At 37.6% G+C, this 16,793-nt stretch overlaps 1 protein-coding gene across 7 annotated transcripts in view; it reads left to right on the top strand.

Moving 5' to 3' along the window:
* Positions 1-16,793, top strand: part of GRM1 (glutamate metabotropic receptor 1) — a 417,120-nt gene that overhangs the window by 337,443 nt on the left and 62,884 nt on the right. For all 7 annotated transcript variants that reach the window (XM_074397312.1, XM_074397314.1, XM_010337527.3 and 4 more), the window contains one exon: positions 3,742-3,910. In XM_074397312.1, coding sequence (XP_074253413.1) covers positions 3,742-3,910 — 169 coding nt within the window. The remainder of the gene's footprint in view (positions 1-3,741; positions 3,911-16,793) is intronic.

Genomic DNA, 16,793 nt, shown 5'->3' with positions numbered 1-16,793 from the left:
ATTCTCCCTTCTCATTCTAGGTGTGTTTGTTTACCTGGCAAAGGAGAACTTTTCTTTATTTTGCCAGAGTGCTCTTTTCTTTTAGGGGACAACTATTTGTAGAAATTGCAAGAATCTGGATGTGGAGAAGCCATTAGCTACCCTGTGGGTGACAGAATGCATTTGCACATTAAGAACAGGCAGAAAAGCCAATCAACTGATAATTCCTCATCTAGATAAAATAAAATAAAATAACTAGGCCACATACAGCCAATATGTTTCAGATGCCAGCTCAGTTTGATTGCCTGTAGCCTCCTGGAGTGCTAGGCTGAGAGGGGTGGTGAGCATGAATCAGTTTGGAGAGAAAGAATTCCAGGATGGATTAGGCAGGGGCATGGGAGAGGGAAGAGGGATGAAGACAGCTGGGTATGCGTTGATTAATCGCCATTTCTTTCAGTCAAGCACAAAGAGCATGAGGCCGTGACTCATCTTCTAGTTCAAGAGGATGAGGACTCTGCATAGGTACTGCAGAAAAGAATCCCACTTTGCAGAACTCATAAGGGCCAGCCAAGAATCCAGCTTTGGGAAAATGCAGCATTAATTATAGAGTGAATAGCAACATGGAAAGAAGATCTAAGAATGCTAGTGTTTCCCATGACTGAGACATAAATGGTTATGCCAGTGCAAAATTGTTCTCTAGTATTCGTATAGTAATGAAAATAACCAGAGTATTTTAGGGCACTAATAGTAATAGAAATATGAATAAAATCATGCTATTTCCTTCCAGATTGCCCTTGTTCATTTGGAACGCTATAACAAAATATCATAAACTGTGTGGTTCCTAAATAACAGAAATGTATTGCTCACAGCCCTGGAGGCTGGAAAGTCCAAGACCAAGACACCAACATTTGGTGTCTAGTGAGGCCCTGCTTTCTGGTTCATAGATGTTGCCTTCTAATTGTGCCTTTGTGTGGTGGAAGGGGCAAGAAAGCTTTTTAAGACTGCTAATTTCATTCATGAGGACTTTGTCCTCATGGCCTAATTACCTCCTGAAGGCCATTCCTCCTAATACCATCAGCTTGGGGGTTAGATTTTCAACATATGAGTGGAAGGGGGTGAACATCAGTATTTTGACCATAGGACATATACATTTGTCTCAATTACAAAGCAGTTTTTACATGCCTGTCTTAATAAATCCCTACAAGAACCACATGAGGCTTAAAGAGTTTAGTGGCATTCCTAAGTAGTATAATCTACTGTTAAAATGTTAGAAAAGAGACCAGCTTACACATTCTGATGTTAGATCTTGTGTTCTTTAGATTGCACTGGAGAATGTCCTATACCATGTACATACATGGTGTGTGGTCTACAACATGATGTTTTGATATAATATGGGTATATAGTGAAATGATTATTATAGTGAAGTGTTCTAAATGTATGTTTTGCCATTGTGTAGTGTTCCAGCAACTCAAATTATGGCTTCAAAAATATTTATCCTAATCAGGGAAGAGATCAGCTTAAATGTCAATGCACAAGACATTAAACACTCAACATCCTTACTAATGAAAGATGACTTCCTCAGATTTTTTGCTCTATTAGCACCTTAAAAAGGTTCCAGACTTGATACAAAACTCACCCTTTTTAATACAGCATAATGAAAATGACAACTGAATGTGAAAAACAAATTTGGATTAAAGTAATCAAATAAAAAATTGATGCTCTTATTGATCGTTACTTATTCAAAGAATAACCTAGTAAATAATAATTTGAAGGACATGATCAACTCAGCAAACACAGGATTTTTTTTGGAGGATAAGGAGAGAGAAAAGTACAAGAGTAATTTATTTTTTAGTGAATATACATGATACACAGAGATTGAAGATTGGAATATACACATTTTGGATGATCAGAGGAAACATAAGAAATAAACTAAAATAGGCCAGGTGTGCATGTTCAGCACTTTGGGAGGCCAAGGAGTGCAGATCACAAGGTCAGGAAACTGAGACCATCCTGGCCAATATGGTGAAATCTGGTCTCTACCAAAAATATAAAATTAGCTGAGCATGGTGGCATGTGCCTGCAGTTCTTTTTTTTTCTTTTCTTTCTTTTTTTTTTTTGGTTAAAAGTGAATGTAATTTTATTTCCTCCTTTTTTAAAAAAATATATATATTAGTGCATTTTAGGTTCTGGGGTACATGTAAAGAACATGTAGGATTTTTGCATAGGTACATACATGGCTATGTGGTTTGCTGCCTCCATCCCCATCACCTATATCTGGCATTTCTCCCCATGTTATCCCTCTCCAACTCCCTACCCCCAACTGTCCCTCTCTTAGTTCCCCCCGCCACAGACTTCATTGTGTGATGTTCCCTTCCCTGTGTCCATGTGTTCTCATTGTTCAACACCTGCCTATGAGTGAGAACATGTGGTGTTTGATTTTCTGTTCTTGTGTCAGTTTGCTGAGAATTATGGTTTGTAGGTTCATCCATGTCCCTACAAAGGACACAAACTCATTGTTTTTTTTATGGCTGCATAGTATTCCATGGTGTATATGTGCCATACTCACATATTCCATGGTGTATATGTGCCATGTTCACAAGTCTTTGCTATTGTGAACAGTGCTGCGATGAACATACATGTATGTGCATGTGTCCTCATAATAGAATGATTTAAAATCCTTTGGACATATACTCAGTAATGAGATTGCTGGGTCAAATGGAATTTCTATTTCTAGGTCCTTGAGGAATCACCACACTGTCTTCCACAATGGTTGAACTAATTTACACTCCCACCAACAGTGTAAAGTGTTCCTAATTCTCCACATCCTCTCCAGCATCTGTTGACTCCAGATGTTTTAATGATCGCCATTCTAACTGGCATGAGATGGTATCTTAATGTAGTTTTGATTTGCATTTCTCTAGTGACCAGTGATGATAAGCATTTTTTCATATGTTTGTTGGCCTCGAATATGTCTTCTTTTGAAAAGTGTCTGTTCATATCTTTTGCCCACTTTTGAATGGGTTTGTTTGCTTTTTTTCTTGTAAATCTGTTTTAGTTCTTTGTAGATTTTGGATGTAAGTCTTTTGTCAGATGGATAGATTGCAAAAATTTTTTCCCATTCTGTCAACCGTTGGTTGCCGGTTCACTCTAATGATTGTTTATTTTGCTGTGCAGAAGAAACAAGCAATGGGGAAAGGATTCTCTGTTTAATTAACGATGTTGGGAAAACTGGCCAGCCATGTACAGAAAGCAGAAACTGGACCCCTTCCTGACAACTTACACTAAAATTAACTCCAGATGAATTAAATACTTAAACATAAGACCTAACATCAAAAAACCCTAGAAGAAAACCTGGGCAAAACCATTCAGGAAGTAGGCATAGGCAAGGACTTCATGACTAAAACACCAAAAGCATTGGCAACAAAAGCCAAAATAGACAAATGGGATCTAATTAAGTAGTTCTAGCTACTCCAGAGGCTGCGGCAGATTGCTTGAACCCAGGAGGCAGAGATTCCAGTGAGCTGAGATCAGCTCCACTGCACTCCAGCCTGGCAACAGAGCAAGATAGAAAGAGAGTGAGAGAGAAAGAAAGGGAGGGGGGAGGGAGGGAGGGAAGGAAGGAAATAAAATAAAATATTGGCAGTAGCTGAATGGAAGATGATTCTAGCTTTTCTCTTCATTCTATTATTATCTACTTACCAACTTTCTGTTTTCTACATTAGGTATCTAATCTGTAAGACCTGCATGTTGTGTTCTTTGTAGGTATGATATCATGAATCTGCAGTACACTGAAGCTAATCGCTATGACTATGTGCATGTTGGAACCTGGCATGAAGGAGTACTGAACATTGACGATTACAAAATCCAGATGAACAAGAGTGGAGTGGTGCGGTCTGTGTGCAGTGAGCCTTGCTTAAAGGGCCAGATTAAGGTGAGCCAAAAATGCATTCATGCTTGGGATCTGTGAGAAGGTCATCTGCCTGGACGTTAGTAAAGAACAACACAGACAATTTTAAAAACAAGACTGTCCAGAAAGGGTGTGCCAGGCTTACAATTTTTGACTCTTGTGTTTAGCTAAAACTGAAAAGACAAAGATTGGAAAATAAAGTAGGTAAACTCTTAGAACATTTGCACAGTCTTTACTTGAATCACAGTGACGGGCTGGAATCTTTAATACAATCTAGGTAGGAAAGGGATGAGTAATCAAATTTTAAAACTCGAAAACAGAAGTAAATGTGAAAACCAAAGCCAGTAATAGTGCTTAGTTATAGTTCTAGCTATTGTTAAGGAAAGAAGCTGAACAATGCTAAATAAGCAAATAACTAAAATACCAGAAGTTGAAATAAGGTAATGCAGACTGCTTATCATTTCCTTTTCTCTACCAAGTCCTTTGATTCTTCTGAAACTGGCATGTTTTTCTATACAAGGCAGAGTCCCCACTTTCTTACTATTTTCTGGAGCTATTTGGAGGGTGGGGTAGGGCAAGTGAGTAACTATGACATCACTATACGTAGAAAATGACAATAAACAAGCATCAGATCCTTGGATGTGCTAGAGAGGCTTCTCGATGAGAAAGGCATGGAGGCAACACTCTCCGTATCCCAGGCTATTTAAAACCAAACTGGGTGATGCACTAGGAAATGGAGCATAGAGGAGGGACTGTGAATGGCAGGGTATGGATTAGATGACCTAATAGGTCTTTCCCATCCCTAATTTTCTGTGATTCATCTTGAGGCACAGACAGGCTGTCACATAAATGTCTCACAGCACAGCTGGAGCTGGGGTAGATCAGGCGTGAGGCTCTGGCTCCTGCCATGCTGATGTGCCACCATGCCATTCTTTGCTTGGGAGCTGCAAAACCACTCATGCAGGTGAGGTGCTCCGAAAAGCTCACTGAATGGGGCCCAGGGCAAGAATCTAGTCACATAATGCTAAGTTTTAGACAGAGGTTGGACAAGCCTTATCTCAACCCACTAAAGAAAATGCAGGATATGCAACCTGTAGCATCTTTTGGCAGCTGAGAAGAGCTATCCTGGTGGACTCAAATTCTCAGACACTCCAGCTGCCTGGACAAAGAAACAAACTTCTGAGATGAATTATCCTGGTTTTAAGTATGTTGTGCCTTCTCTGCAGAAGCTATATTAAAAATATTTAGTAGTTGTTATGACAACCAGTCAATCAGCATAGACTCCATGCTCTTGCTATTATGGGGTACTGGAGGCCTCCTGCCATGGCTATGGTAAATCTTCGAGTTGGTGGATCAAGGGAAGAATTTGGTTGATTTGTCCTACATGACTGGGTGACTGAGGTTGTGTAGGGCATTCAGAAGACACGGAGACACTGCTAGCTTCTAATCAATGCAGAAGTATTTCAGTAGTCTACTAATATATAAAAATTGTATGTATGGGCTCATTCCTGTCTAGGTAGAATATTTCCACATGAGGTTGCTGATGATACAAGGTATGATCTCGGAAATTTAGAGGCCCCAAATTTCTCCTTGCCTGTTGTTGTGAGATGCCAGCCCAAGGCATTCTGGTTGCATCATCTTTCTGGATTGTGGGAAGCAACAGGGTATCTGTGGACTGAAGTCATAAGGTGGGGAGAGGAGAGAAGCCCTGAGATCATACACTTCTGCCACCCAAAGGATGTCATATGTTGGTTCAGGCTGCCTCTCCAGTGTGGGTGTAGCATTGAGTCTACTGTGCAGACAATTACTGGGAAAAGGTTTTTAAAATCACAAAGTTCAGTTTTACAGGGTGTATGGAAAACATGAAACCTGGCAGGAGAAAACAAATTGTTGCAAGGATTCGCTGTCTTCAAGCTCTCTTTCACAATTTTTGTTACTCTGACTGCCAGGGGGCTGTGAATGGGCACTCACATACCATGCGTGTTCCCCTTTACACTGTCCAGGAGAGCAGCCTTTGTTCTACCCCCATTTGGGGCCAGGCTGTTCGCCTCTGTCCCTGCACCTAGACACTGAACTATTTCTGGCATGATGTTTGTGCTATCCCATGCAGCGTTATAGAAGGAGATCCTGAAGTTGTTGCTGAGCCATTACAGAGCTTTCACCATAAATGGAAAGCTCTTGGAGGCCAACTTTAGAAATATGGTATACCCTGCAGAAGGAAAATATACGTGTTCTCAACAGCGACCTGGAGCGGAGGTGAGGGGAGATGTTTGTTTTGTTTCTCATAAGCACCTTGGGAGATATGGAAACAAATACAACTTGAGTCCCCTTGACCAAATAATTGCACATTCTAACATCACTAATTTGCCAGCCACCGGGCCCAGGATGCATACAGCCAGCTCAGTAGCCACTGTGAAGGAATAAGAGAGACAGGCAGCTTACAAGGTGACTGTAGGACATACGCTTGTATTAACTGGGAAATATAACCTTTAGGAAAGGGTTACTTATTTTAAATATCAAATATCATTTAAACTGCTAAAATAATAATTTGATGTCTTTTCTGATAACCCATAGAACTTTCTTTTGATCATTTCCTTTGAAGTAGTCAAAAACCGAGTTTTCTTTTGTTATTGATTTTTAGAAATAAAAAATATAGCCTAAAATATATCTTGTGGAAGAAGAGAATAATTTTGGTCAAACCACAAACACAGATGAATAAAATAATACTTTTTATTGTTGTGTGTTACCTTAGGGTCCAGTCAGAAAAAATAAAGAGCCCATGTCAGATGGTTTAAAAGGGAAAATTTAAGAGAAGAAAATGGTTTCAAAAGTAAAATGGGGTACTGAGTCAACTCAAAAATGACCACCAGCAGCATCTATTCCCACTCCAGAGAGAGAGGGACCCAGGGAAAACTTGCAGCTACTACCTCTGAGCTATCCCTGAAGTGGGAGAGTGAGGGCAACCTGGCTTTTCTCTTCTCCTTCTCTTCTGCCTCCCATTAGTTCCTCCTATTTCACGAAATCCATACAGAAGACAGCTGGCAAGAGATCCTGGAAAATGTAGTTCACAAGTATCTTAGCTCAGGTTCCCTTGAACCCTACCAACTACGCAAGGCTTAATTACTAATGCATGCATGGAAGATTCAATCCTAGAGAAACAAGAATGAGGGGGAAAGGGAAGTGAGATATGGAAGGATGGGGAAAAGCAACACAAAACAATGTGGCACATTACTGAACAGGAGATTGCTTCACTGAGGATAACTAGTCATGTGGCCTCAAGAGGTCACTGCACAGGCTATTCAGAATATTGGAGGAAGGACGGGAGAGGAATGAATGTGTTCCCTTCATCCTATTTTCTGCTTCATGTGTCCAAAGTTTATGCTCACAGGAAATTACATCACCTGATCCCTTCAGGCAGCTCCCGAAGAAGCCAGAGCCCATGCCTGGTGATAGCGCTTCTTCAGATTCTGGAAGCAGTGTTAAGGAGTGACAGCCTATGTGGGTCTCCTATGGTCTGGTCTGGGCTACTGCTATGATGAGTCCAACAGGGGCAGTTCTGGAGCCCAGAGCCCACTCTAAGGGAGGGAGAGACAGCTGGAGATGACAGAAGATGAAGGAGCAGTGGTTGAGGCTACAGTGGCAGTCATAACAGCAACATCTAGAATTCTCTCAGTGCTGAGAGCCAAGGGCCCAAGACACAAGTGCAGCCAAAGAGAGTCTGGGGCAGCACATAAAATCCGAGCAATGTCATACAACCAAACATCAGGGCCCTGGTGTGTGTGCTGGTCTCACATACAGAACCCACTGCTGTTTTCCTTGCTGTAGTAAAGGACGGAAAAGGGGTAGGAAGGGGAGGAAAGGTAAAGAAAAAGAAAGCGCTGGAAAAGAAAAGGGAGATAATGGAGATCAGGGACTAACATTGGTTAATATGTTCTTAGGCAAGTGCAATTGATACTTTACAGACATCACTTCAATTACTCTTTGAAACAACCCTTTTAAAGCAGGTATTATCATCCCCTCATTTTATAGATGAGGGTTCTGAGACCCAGAGGGATTGAGTCACTTGCCCCTAAGCTCTCTCAGCTAGAAAGTGCCAACGCTGGGCTTGGAGCCAACTCAAAGCTGTTATCATCCCACGGACACATGTTTTTCAACTATCTTTCATTATGTGAACTGGCACATTTCCTACAAATGCATATTTCAATTTCTAAGCCTTGTTTTTTCAATAGCTCACAACAAAATCATAAGTAATGATCCACTTTTAAAATGCTGAGGGAACAGAATCTAGAGTTCAGGAAACAATATTTGTGAAGGAGGCTGAAAGAGTTTAATAGGGACCGAGACGTTGGCACAGAAGTGAGGGACAGGATACTGAAGACTGATTTCACTGGCCTCCTGTTCTTTCTTCCCCTCTCTCCTCTCCCTGCTGTCTTCTGCTTTATTTTTCCCTTAAGTTTGTATTTGAATTCTTTTCTCCAAGATGTTGGTTTGGGTTGAGAGGTTGGGGTAAGAAAGTGGAGATAACCATTCCTTCCTCCTATCATCACCCAGCCAATTATGACAGGATTCTGAAGATGTTGGGTGAATGTGGTGTACATCATAAATGTTTCTCCTCATTTACACATGCCCTATTGTTGTATAGTAAAGTGCCACCTTATTTATATAGAAAAAAGTCCACTGACAAACATATTATACACTGTATACTTTATTTTTATTTTTTATTATACTTTAAGTTCTGGGGTACCTGTGCAGAACATGCAGGTTTGTTACATAGGTATACATGTGCCATGGTGGTTAACTTTTTCATTTATGAGACAAGACATTTCATCTAATTTGTTGGAATTATCTACTGGAGAAATAAAATTTTAGTTTTAAAAGGCGTTAGAAATGTGCCTTTTAAGAAAAAAAGGACTGTTTAAACCCCTAGAGTGCTCCTTGCTCAATTTCAGCTTCTTATATGACTGTGATCTTTCCATGGATGAGCAAAAAGGCCAAAGAATTGATTCATTGAGTATCAAGGCAAACGGAACATGATCATTCTCATTATGACCTAAGATACCCTTAAAAATGGATGGAACAAAGAGAGTCCACTAAGAAATCATTTATATTTGACTGAAATTGGAGTGTTAAGTATGTCTAGGTTTGTGTCGTGAGCATTATTAAATAATGCTGCTATAGGACTTTGTATCTGGCTTTTCCTTTTAGTAGATATAGCTGCTTGAGAGAAATTACCAGTGGAGATAACTTATAATTTCTAATAATATTTTAATTATAATTTTAATTAAAAATTTTTAATTTTCATTTTGAAAAAAACACAGTTGATCATATTAATTTTCACATTGACACATTTCAACATAAGCCATTGACTAAAAAGCAGCCAAGTTGTGTTCGGTCATGTCTCTTCAGGCCTCTACAGATACTGGGGTTAGGGTCTCAGATTCCAGAGCATTTGTCATCATCAGCAACCTAATACCTTTCTTTGCTCCCTTACTGTAACATCATTTCTCCCTTTCTCTGTACATTTCCCTTCTATTTAAAGTTCTCTCTACATTCACAGTTGTTTATTTAGCCTTAGCTTCCGCATTACTGGGTAAAAGAGGCTGTCTATCTGGAAGATTAGATACCCATTCTTGACCACAACTGTCAAGCAATTAGTACAACACTACTCTTCCTGATAATAAAAAAAGGAATGGGATAAGGTGAAAGTTTATACTCTAGAATGTAATATAAAATCTATGTTTATGTGTCTATGTATGTGTATGTATGTATACATATGTGTGGGTATACTATTAATATATTTCTATTATGTGTAACCAGTTCTTCATGTTGCTTTATGCAGAAATAACTACATAAAATCGATGTGTTCTCAGCTATTTAAATAGATGATGTCCTCAGGGAGAAAAACAACTTTAATAATGTGATAGACAAAACTTGTATTCTGTGGAAATCAGCTAGATGAACTTTGAAAAGCTTTATTATTCCACTTACTTTGCAGCGATGGAAACATTGCAACGTATTTGTCAAAATATAAAATAACAAAACTATGCTATAACACCATTTCTTGATAAGATCTACCACTCAAATAGATATTGTCACTCTGATCTCACTGGCAGTGATTGGAAGGTTGAGGGAATGGGAACCAAAAGAGGCAGGGGAAAAAGAGATTGGGAAGAAGATAGACGATGCATCTGCTTCCACCTTTCCTACTCTCACATTGAATCCAAGTAGTTCATCTGCTGATTTACTTCAAGGTCACATTGTAAATCATGCTGGATCGATGATTTTATACTCAATTATTCCATCTGCAATTACTCCAAGTTCAGAGTTCAAGTGTGTCATGTTGTGGCTGTATTTTCTTTAACCTCGAACTATTTATTTTTGTTTTTAAAGTCTAGGCCATATAATCTAGAAATAGTTTCTTTTTCTTCCAGTGCATGTGCTTCAAAATTGCTTGTATGCATTTGCTTTCCTCCACGGTAGTACTGGGAGGAATTTTGTCTTGAATGTGATAGCGATAGAGAATTGTTCAGACAGAAATCTACCTCAAGCAAATTATCCTATTGTGCAAACAATCATCACTTTCTGATTACTACCTGCTTAACAGTGACATATCATAACTCTGTCCCGATGACCCAGTCCAGCCAGCCCCAGATAGCTTAATGAGATTATTCTTTTGCCTTTAACTATTTCATGCCTACTAACATGGATTATCTTTGAACACTTTTCACGTCTTTACTCAGTATTTTTATTCTTGTTCAACTGTGTCTTATGATTTTGACTAAGTTAATAAACACCTCTCTTTTGTTCTTATTTTGAAACATAAAAGAAAACATTAAAGAATAGCAAAATAATTACTCATGTATCCACCAATCCCATTCAAGAAATATAAATCTTTTACTATGTCATACCTCTTTTTCTTTGTCTCTCTTTCTCCCTCTTATTCTATTTTTTGGGAACCATTTAAAAAGTACAAATATCATCCAATTTTATACCTTAATACTTCAACTTAGATCTTCTGAGAACAACGATAATTCTCATATAATCATCAAACCAGATAAGAAAATTATCAATAACATCTTCAGCCACAACTGTCGCTTCCACCCCAGCTTTCCCTCTTTCTGAATCAAAACGAACTAATGATCTAAATTATGTAGTTAAGGTAACCATTTTGGCATCTAGTAAAACAATGATTCAGTTTCTGCACTGTGTAATATCTTCTCAATTCCACTGCAAAATGGCAGGTTCTGAGTACAAGTTGTCCACAGGCATATACAAAAAATCCTGTACCTGAGAAACCTACAATGATGTAATGATGAGATCTGTCTGTGCTACTAAAATTTTGAAAAAGAATTGAAGCCAAAACATTGTCTTTAATGTCTTATTGTGAACGTAATAAAAAATGAAATTACTATAGTATCTTTGAATGAGGAGGAAACTTTTCAAACACAGGTTGGAGTGAAAAATTCCATGGAAGTATCATTAATTTATCCACACCCACTCTGAGTAATGGCCTACACCTTCACCTCTCCCACTCTGACCTCTATCTGTGCTGCTCTCTTGATCACTGAACTTTTCTGTTATTACCTCAGATCCAGCCTCTTTATCACTTTCAGGAACAGATCCCCACGGATACTGCTGTGAATCATGGGCTATTGGGCAGAACAGGGGACACAGCAAAGCTGACATGTCTTTGGTGGCAGTCACATAAATGGGAAGCATTTAAATTTTTTAAGTAGACATTTATTGAAGTATAATGTACACACAGAAATGTAGTGGATGACAGCGCAAGTATGAATATGCAGGGTACTCATCCTGCCTCGCCTTGCCCTGCTGTTCCCTCCGCCTAAAACACTCTTTCACCAGATTCCTTCAGGTTTATGCCCTTCCCCTCCCTCAAGATTTTACTCGAATGGCGACATCTTAGTGAGACTTTACTTGACCACCAGATGCAAAATGGCAACCCTCTATTTCAGGTGCCTTCCTATCAGGACTAGGACCAGAGTGAGGCAGGCACCTATGGCACAGGCTTCGAGGAGGTGGTCACTCTCAAGGTCCTGCAAGCTTAGGCGAGGACTCGCACGTCCCTGAGGGAGAAAGTCTCTTTCAGCTTGCTCCCTAGACATTCCCCTTGCCTCATCTTGGTTTCTGTCCTGCGACCTATTGCTCTTTCTTGCTTTAGCTTTTTCCAAAGCCCTTTTTCCTAGCAAGACAGCTCCTCAAAAGTGGCGATATTATCTGTTTTATTTACTGATTATGTTGAGCCTTGATACGGTGCCTGGCACATTGTATGTAGGCTAGGCAATCAAATGCGTATTTCAAATAAATGAATGAATGGATGAACGAGTGAATGAATGACTGAATAAATATGCTCTGCATAGGCATTTTTATTGATACATAATAATGGTACCTATTTATGGGGTACACATGATATTTTAATACATGCATACAATGTGTAATCAAATCTGGGTAAGTGGGATATCCGTCACCTCAAACACGTATTTCTTTGTGTTGGGAACATTCCAAATCTTCTCTTCTAGCCATTTTGAAGTATACAATAAATTCTCATTAACTATAGTCCCCCATTGTGCTGTCAAACACTAGCATTTATTTTTTCTGTCTAACTGTATTTTTATACCCATTTATCAGTTTCTCTTCATTCATCCCTCCCCTTTCCCCTTCCCAGCCTGAGGTAATCAGCATTCTATTCTCTACCTCCATGAGACCAACTTTTAAAACTCCCACATATGAGCAAGAACATGCAATATATTTCTTTCTGTGCTTTGCTTATTTCATTTAACACGATGTCCTTCAGGTTCATTCATGTTTCTGCAAATGACAGGATTTTATATACTTATTGGCCATTTGTACATTTTCTTTTGAATATGCCTATTTACCTTCTTTGCCCATTTTAAAAAACAGGTTGTTTTCTTACTTTCAAATTGTTTGAATTCTTTACATTCTGGTTATTCATCTGTTGCTGGATGGATAGTTTGCAAGTATTTTTGCCTATTCTTTAGGTAGTTTCTTCACTCTGTTAATTGTTTCTTTTTCTGTGAAGGAGCTTTTTAGCTTGTTATAATCTTACTTGTCTGTTTTTGCTTTTGTTGCCTGTGTTTTTGAGGTCTTATCCAGAAAATCTTTGTCCAGACCAATGTCTTAACGTTTTCCTCCAATGTTTTTCTCTAGTAGTTTCATAGTTTCAGCTCTGACATGTAGGTCTCTAATTCATTATGATTTACTTTTTTATATGGTGAGAAATAGGAATCTAGTTTTTTTCTTCTGCATATGAATACTCATATTTTCCCAGCACCATTTATTAGAGACTGTCTTTTCCCCAATGTATTTTCTTGGAATCTTTGTAGAAAATAAATGGCTACAAATATGTGAACTTATTTCTGGATTCTCTCTTCTCTTCCACTGGTCTATGTGTCTGTTTTTATGCCATAATCATGCTGCTTTAATTAAATACTTGTGTAGTATATTTTGAAGTTAGATAGTCTGATGCCTCTGGCATTGTTCTTTTGCTCAGGATTGTTTGGCTATTTGGGTTCTTTTATGTTCCATGAGAATTTTAGGATTTTGTTCTATTTTTGTTTTTTTACTTTTATTTTAGCTTCCCAGAGGGTACAAAGTATTCTACATGGATAAATTGCATGCCACTAAGATTTAGTGTAGAAATGATCCAGCCACCCAATTAGAGAGCTAGTACCAGACAGCAAGTTTTTCAACCCATGGCCCCCATGATAGTAGTCTCCATTGTCTGTTGTTGCGATCTTCATGTCCACGTTTACCTGGTGTGCAGCTCCTGCATATAAATGAGAACCTGTAGTATTTGGTTTTCTATTCCTGGATTAATTTGCTTAAGATGATGGCCTCCAGCTGCATCTGTGTCGCTGCAAAGGACATGATTTTTCTTTTTTATGGCTGTGTAGTATTTTATGGTATATATGTACCACACTTTTCTTTATCCAGTCCACCGATGAGCATCTAGCTTGATTCTATGTTTTTGCTATTGTGAATAGTGCCATGATGAACACATAAATATATGTGTCTTCTGTGAAGGTTGTTATTGTTACTTTGATAAGGATTGCATTGAATCTGTAGTTCACTTTGGGTAGTATAGACATTTCTACTATACTGTTTCTTCTAAGCATGAACATGGAATATCTTTTTATTGTTTTGTGTCCTCTTCAATCTCTTTCATCAGTGTGTTATACTTTTCATTGTAACAATATTTTAACTCTTTCGTTAAATTTATTTATAGGTATTTTATTCTTTGGTAGGTATTTTAAATGAAAAATGCTTTTTTATTTCTTTTTCAGATTGTTCACTATTGGCATATAGATATGCCACTAATATTTCTATGTTGATGTTGCATCCTGCAAATTTCCTTAAATTCATTTATCAGTTTCTATGGGTTTTTTTGGGGGGGAGGAGGCTGCACAGTGGAATCTTCAGGTTTTTCTAAATAGATTATTATGTTATCTGCAAACAAGGACAATTTGACTTCTTCCTCTCCAATTTGGATCCCTTGATTACTTTCTCTTGCCTAATTTCTCTGGTTAGAACTTCCAGTACCATGTTGAATAAAAATGTGAAAGTGGGCAACATTATCTTATTTCATATCTTAGAAGAAAAGGATTTCAATTTTTCCCTGTTTAGTATGACATCAGCTGTGGGTTTGTCATATACAGCCTTTATTGTGTTGACAGATGTTTCTTATATAACTAATTTGAGAATTTTTGTTCTTAAGGGATGTTGAATTTTATCAAATACTTTTTCAGCATCTACTGAAATGATCATATTGTTTTCATTCTTCATTCTGTTGATGTGCTATTAAACCATGCTTGCATCCCTGGGATAAATCCCAATGGATTGTAGTTAAAAATCTTTTTGATGTATTGTGGAATTTGGTTTGCCAGTATTTTGTTGAAGATTTTTGCATTTCTATTTCTCAGGGATAATGGCTTGTACTTTCTTTTTTGTTGTGTCTTTGTCTGGTTTTTGTATCAGGGTAATGATGGCTTTGTAGAATGAGTTTGGAAAAATTCACTTCTCTTAAATTTTTTGGAATTGTTTGAGAATAATTGGTACTGGTCTTCTTTAAAAGTTCAGTAGAATTCAACAGTAAATTCATCTGGTACAGGACTTTGCTGAGGGATTTTTATTACTGATTCAGTCTTTTTACCCATTATTGGTGTGTTCAGGCTTTCTATTTCATCATGTTTCAATCTTGGTAGGTGATATGTATTCAGGAAATTATCCATTTATTCTAGATATCCCAATCTGTTGGCATATTGTGGTTCACAATTGTCCTCTGTATTTCTGTGGTGTCAACTGCAATGCCTTCTTTTTCATCTCTGATTTTATTTATTTGAGTCTTTTCCCTTTTTTTCTTAGCTTGTTTAGTTAAAGATGTGTCCATTTTATTTATCTTTTCATGAAACTAAATGTTTATATTGTGTAGTTTTTTTTAGTTTCATATTTCTCCTTTGATATTTATTGTTTATTTTCTTCTACTAAGTTGAGATTTGGTTTGTTCTTGCTTTTCGAATTCTTTTATGTGCATTATTAGGCTATTTGAAGTTTGTCTACCTGTTTGATATAGGTATTTATTGCTGTAGACTTCCTTTTCAGTGCTGCTTTTGCTATATACTGTAGGTTTGGTATCTTGTCTTTCCACTTTTATTTGTTTCACAATTTTTACATTTTCTTCTTAATTTATTCACGAACCCATTGGTCATTTAGAAACATGTCATTTATTTTCCCTGTTATTTCAGTTTCCAGAATTAATCTTGTTATTGATTTCTAGTTTTATTCTATTGTAGTCTGAAAAGATATTTGATGTAATTTTGATTTTTTTTTAAATTTTAGGGTATTATTTTTGTCACCTAATGTATGGATGTATGGTCTATCCTAGAGAATGTTCCATGTACTGCTGGTGAAAATAATATGTACTCTGTAGCTGTTAGATAGAGTGTTCTGTAAATGTCAGTTAGGTCCATTTGGTCTAAAATGTAATTTAATGCCAATGTTTCTTACTGATTTTCTGTCTGGATGATTCATCCATTGCTAAAGTGGAGTGCTGAAATATCCAACTATTATTGTATTGCAGTCCATCTCTCTCTTTATGACTGCTAATGTTTGCTTTGTATATTTTGGTGCTCTAATATTGGGTGCATAGATATTTACAACTGTTATATTATCTTGTTGAATTGAGCCCTTTGTCATTGTAAGATAGCCCTCTTTGTCTCTGTAGTTTTGACTCGAAGTCTATTTCATCTGATGTAAGTATAGCTACTCTTGCTCTTTTAAGGACTCAGTCTCTCTTCCTGTTGTGCAAGTTTAGGTGAGGACTTGCATATAACTGAAGGAAAAATCTCCTTAACTTTGTTACCTAGGTTCTTTTCTTTCTTCGCCTTTGCTCCTGCTCTGTATCCTATTTCTCTTTCTTGATTTAGTTTTTTCCACAGCCTTTTTCCAGAATGATAGCTCTTTATAGGTAGTGATATTATCTGCTTTGTTCACTGATAATTTCTAACCCTGACATAGTGTCTGATACATTGTAGGCACTCAAATACAATTTTGGATGAGTGAATGAATAAATGTTGAATGAAGGAATTAATGAATAATTGAATAAATATCTCTTCAATGGTGTTTTGTTTCCCCTTCTAGAGATATACTTATTCTGTTATGTAAGATTTTTCAGCTCTTTAACTTCAATTATTGAGTCTTTATACTTATTTGTTCCCATTCATAACATCATATCTGCCACTATGTACCACTAAACAAAAGCTGATTAATTGAATATATATATATATATATATATATATATATATATATATATATATTTGCTAACCTCTCAGATACTTTGGCTCTCAGTATAATCTGTTATCATACTGGCAGC

Source organism: Saimiri boliviensis, chromosome 4 (assembly GCF_048565385.1).
Source record: "Saimiri boliviensis isolate mSaiBol1 chromosome 4, mSaiBol1.pri, whole genome shotgun sequence".
NCBI lineage: Eukaryota > Metazoa > Chordata > Mammalia > Primates > Cebidae > Saimiri > Saimiri boliviensis.
Note: the sequence above shows the minus strand (reverse complement) of the source record. Positions and strands in the feature narration are given on the sequence as shown.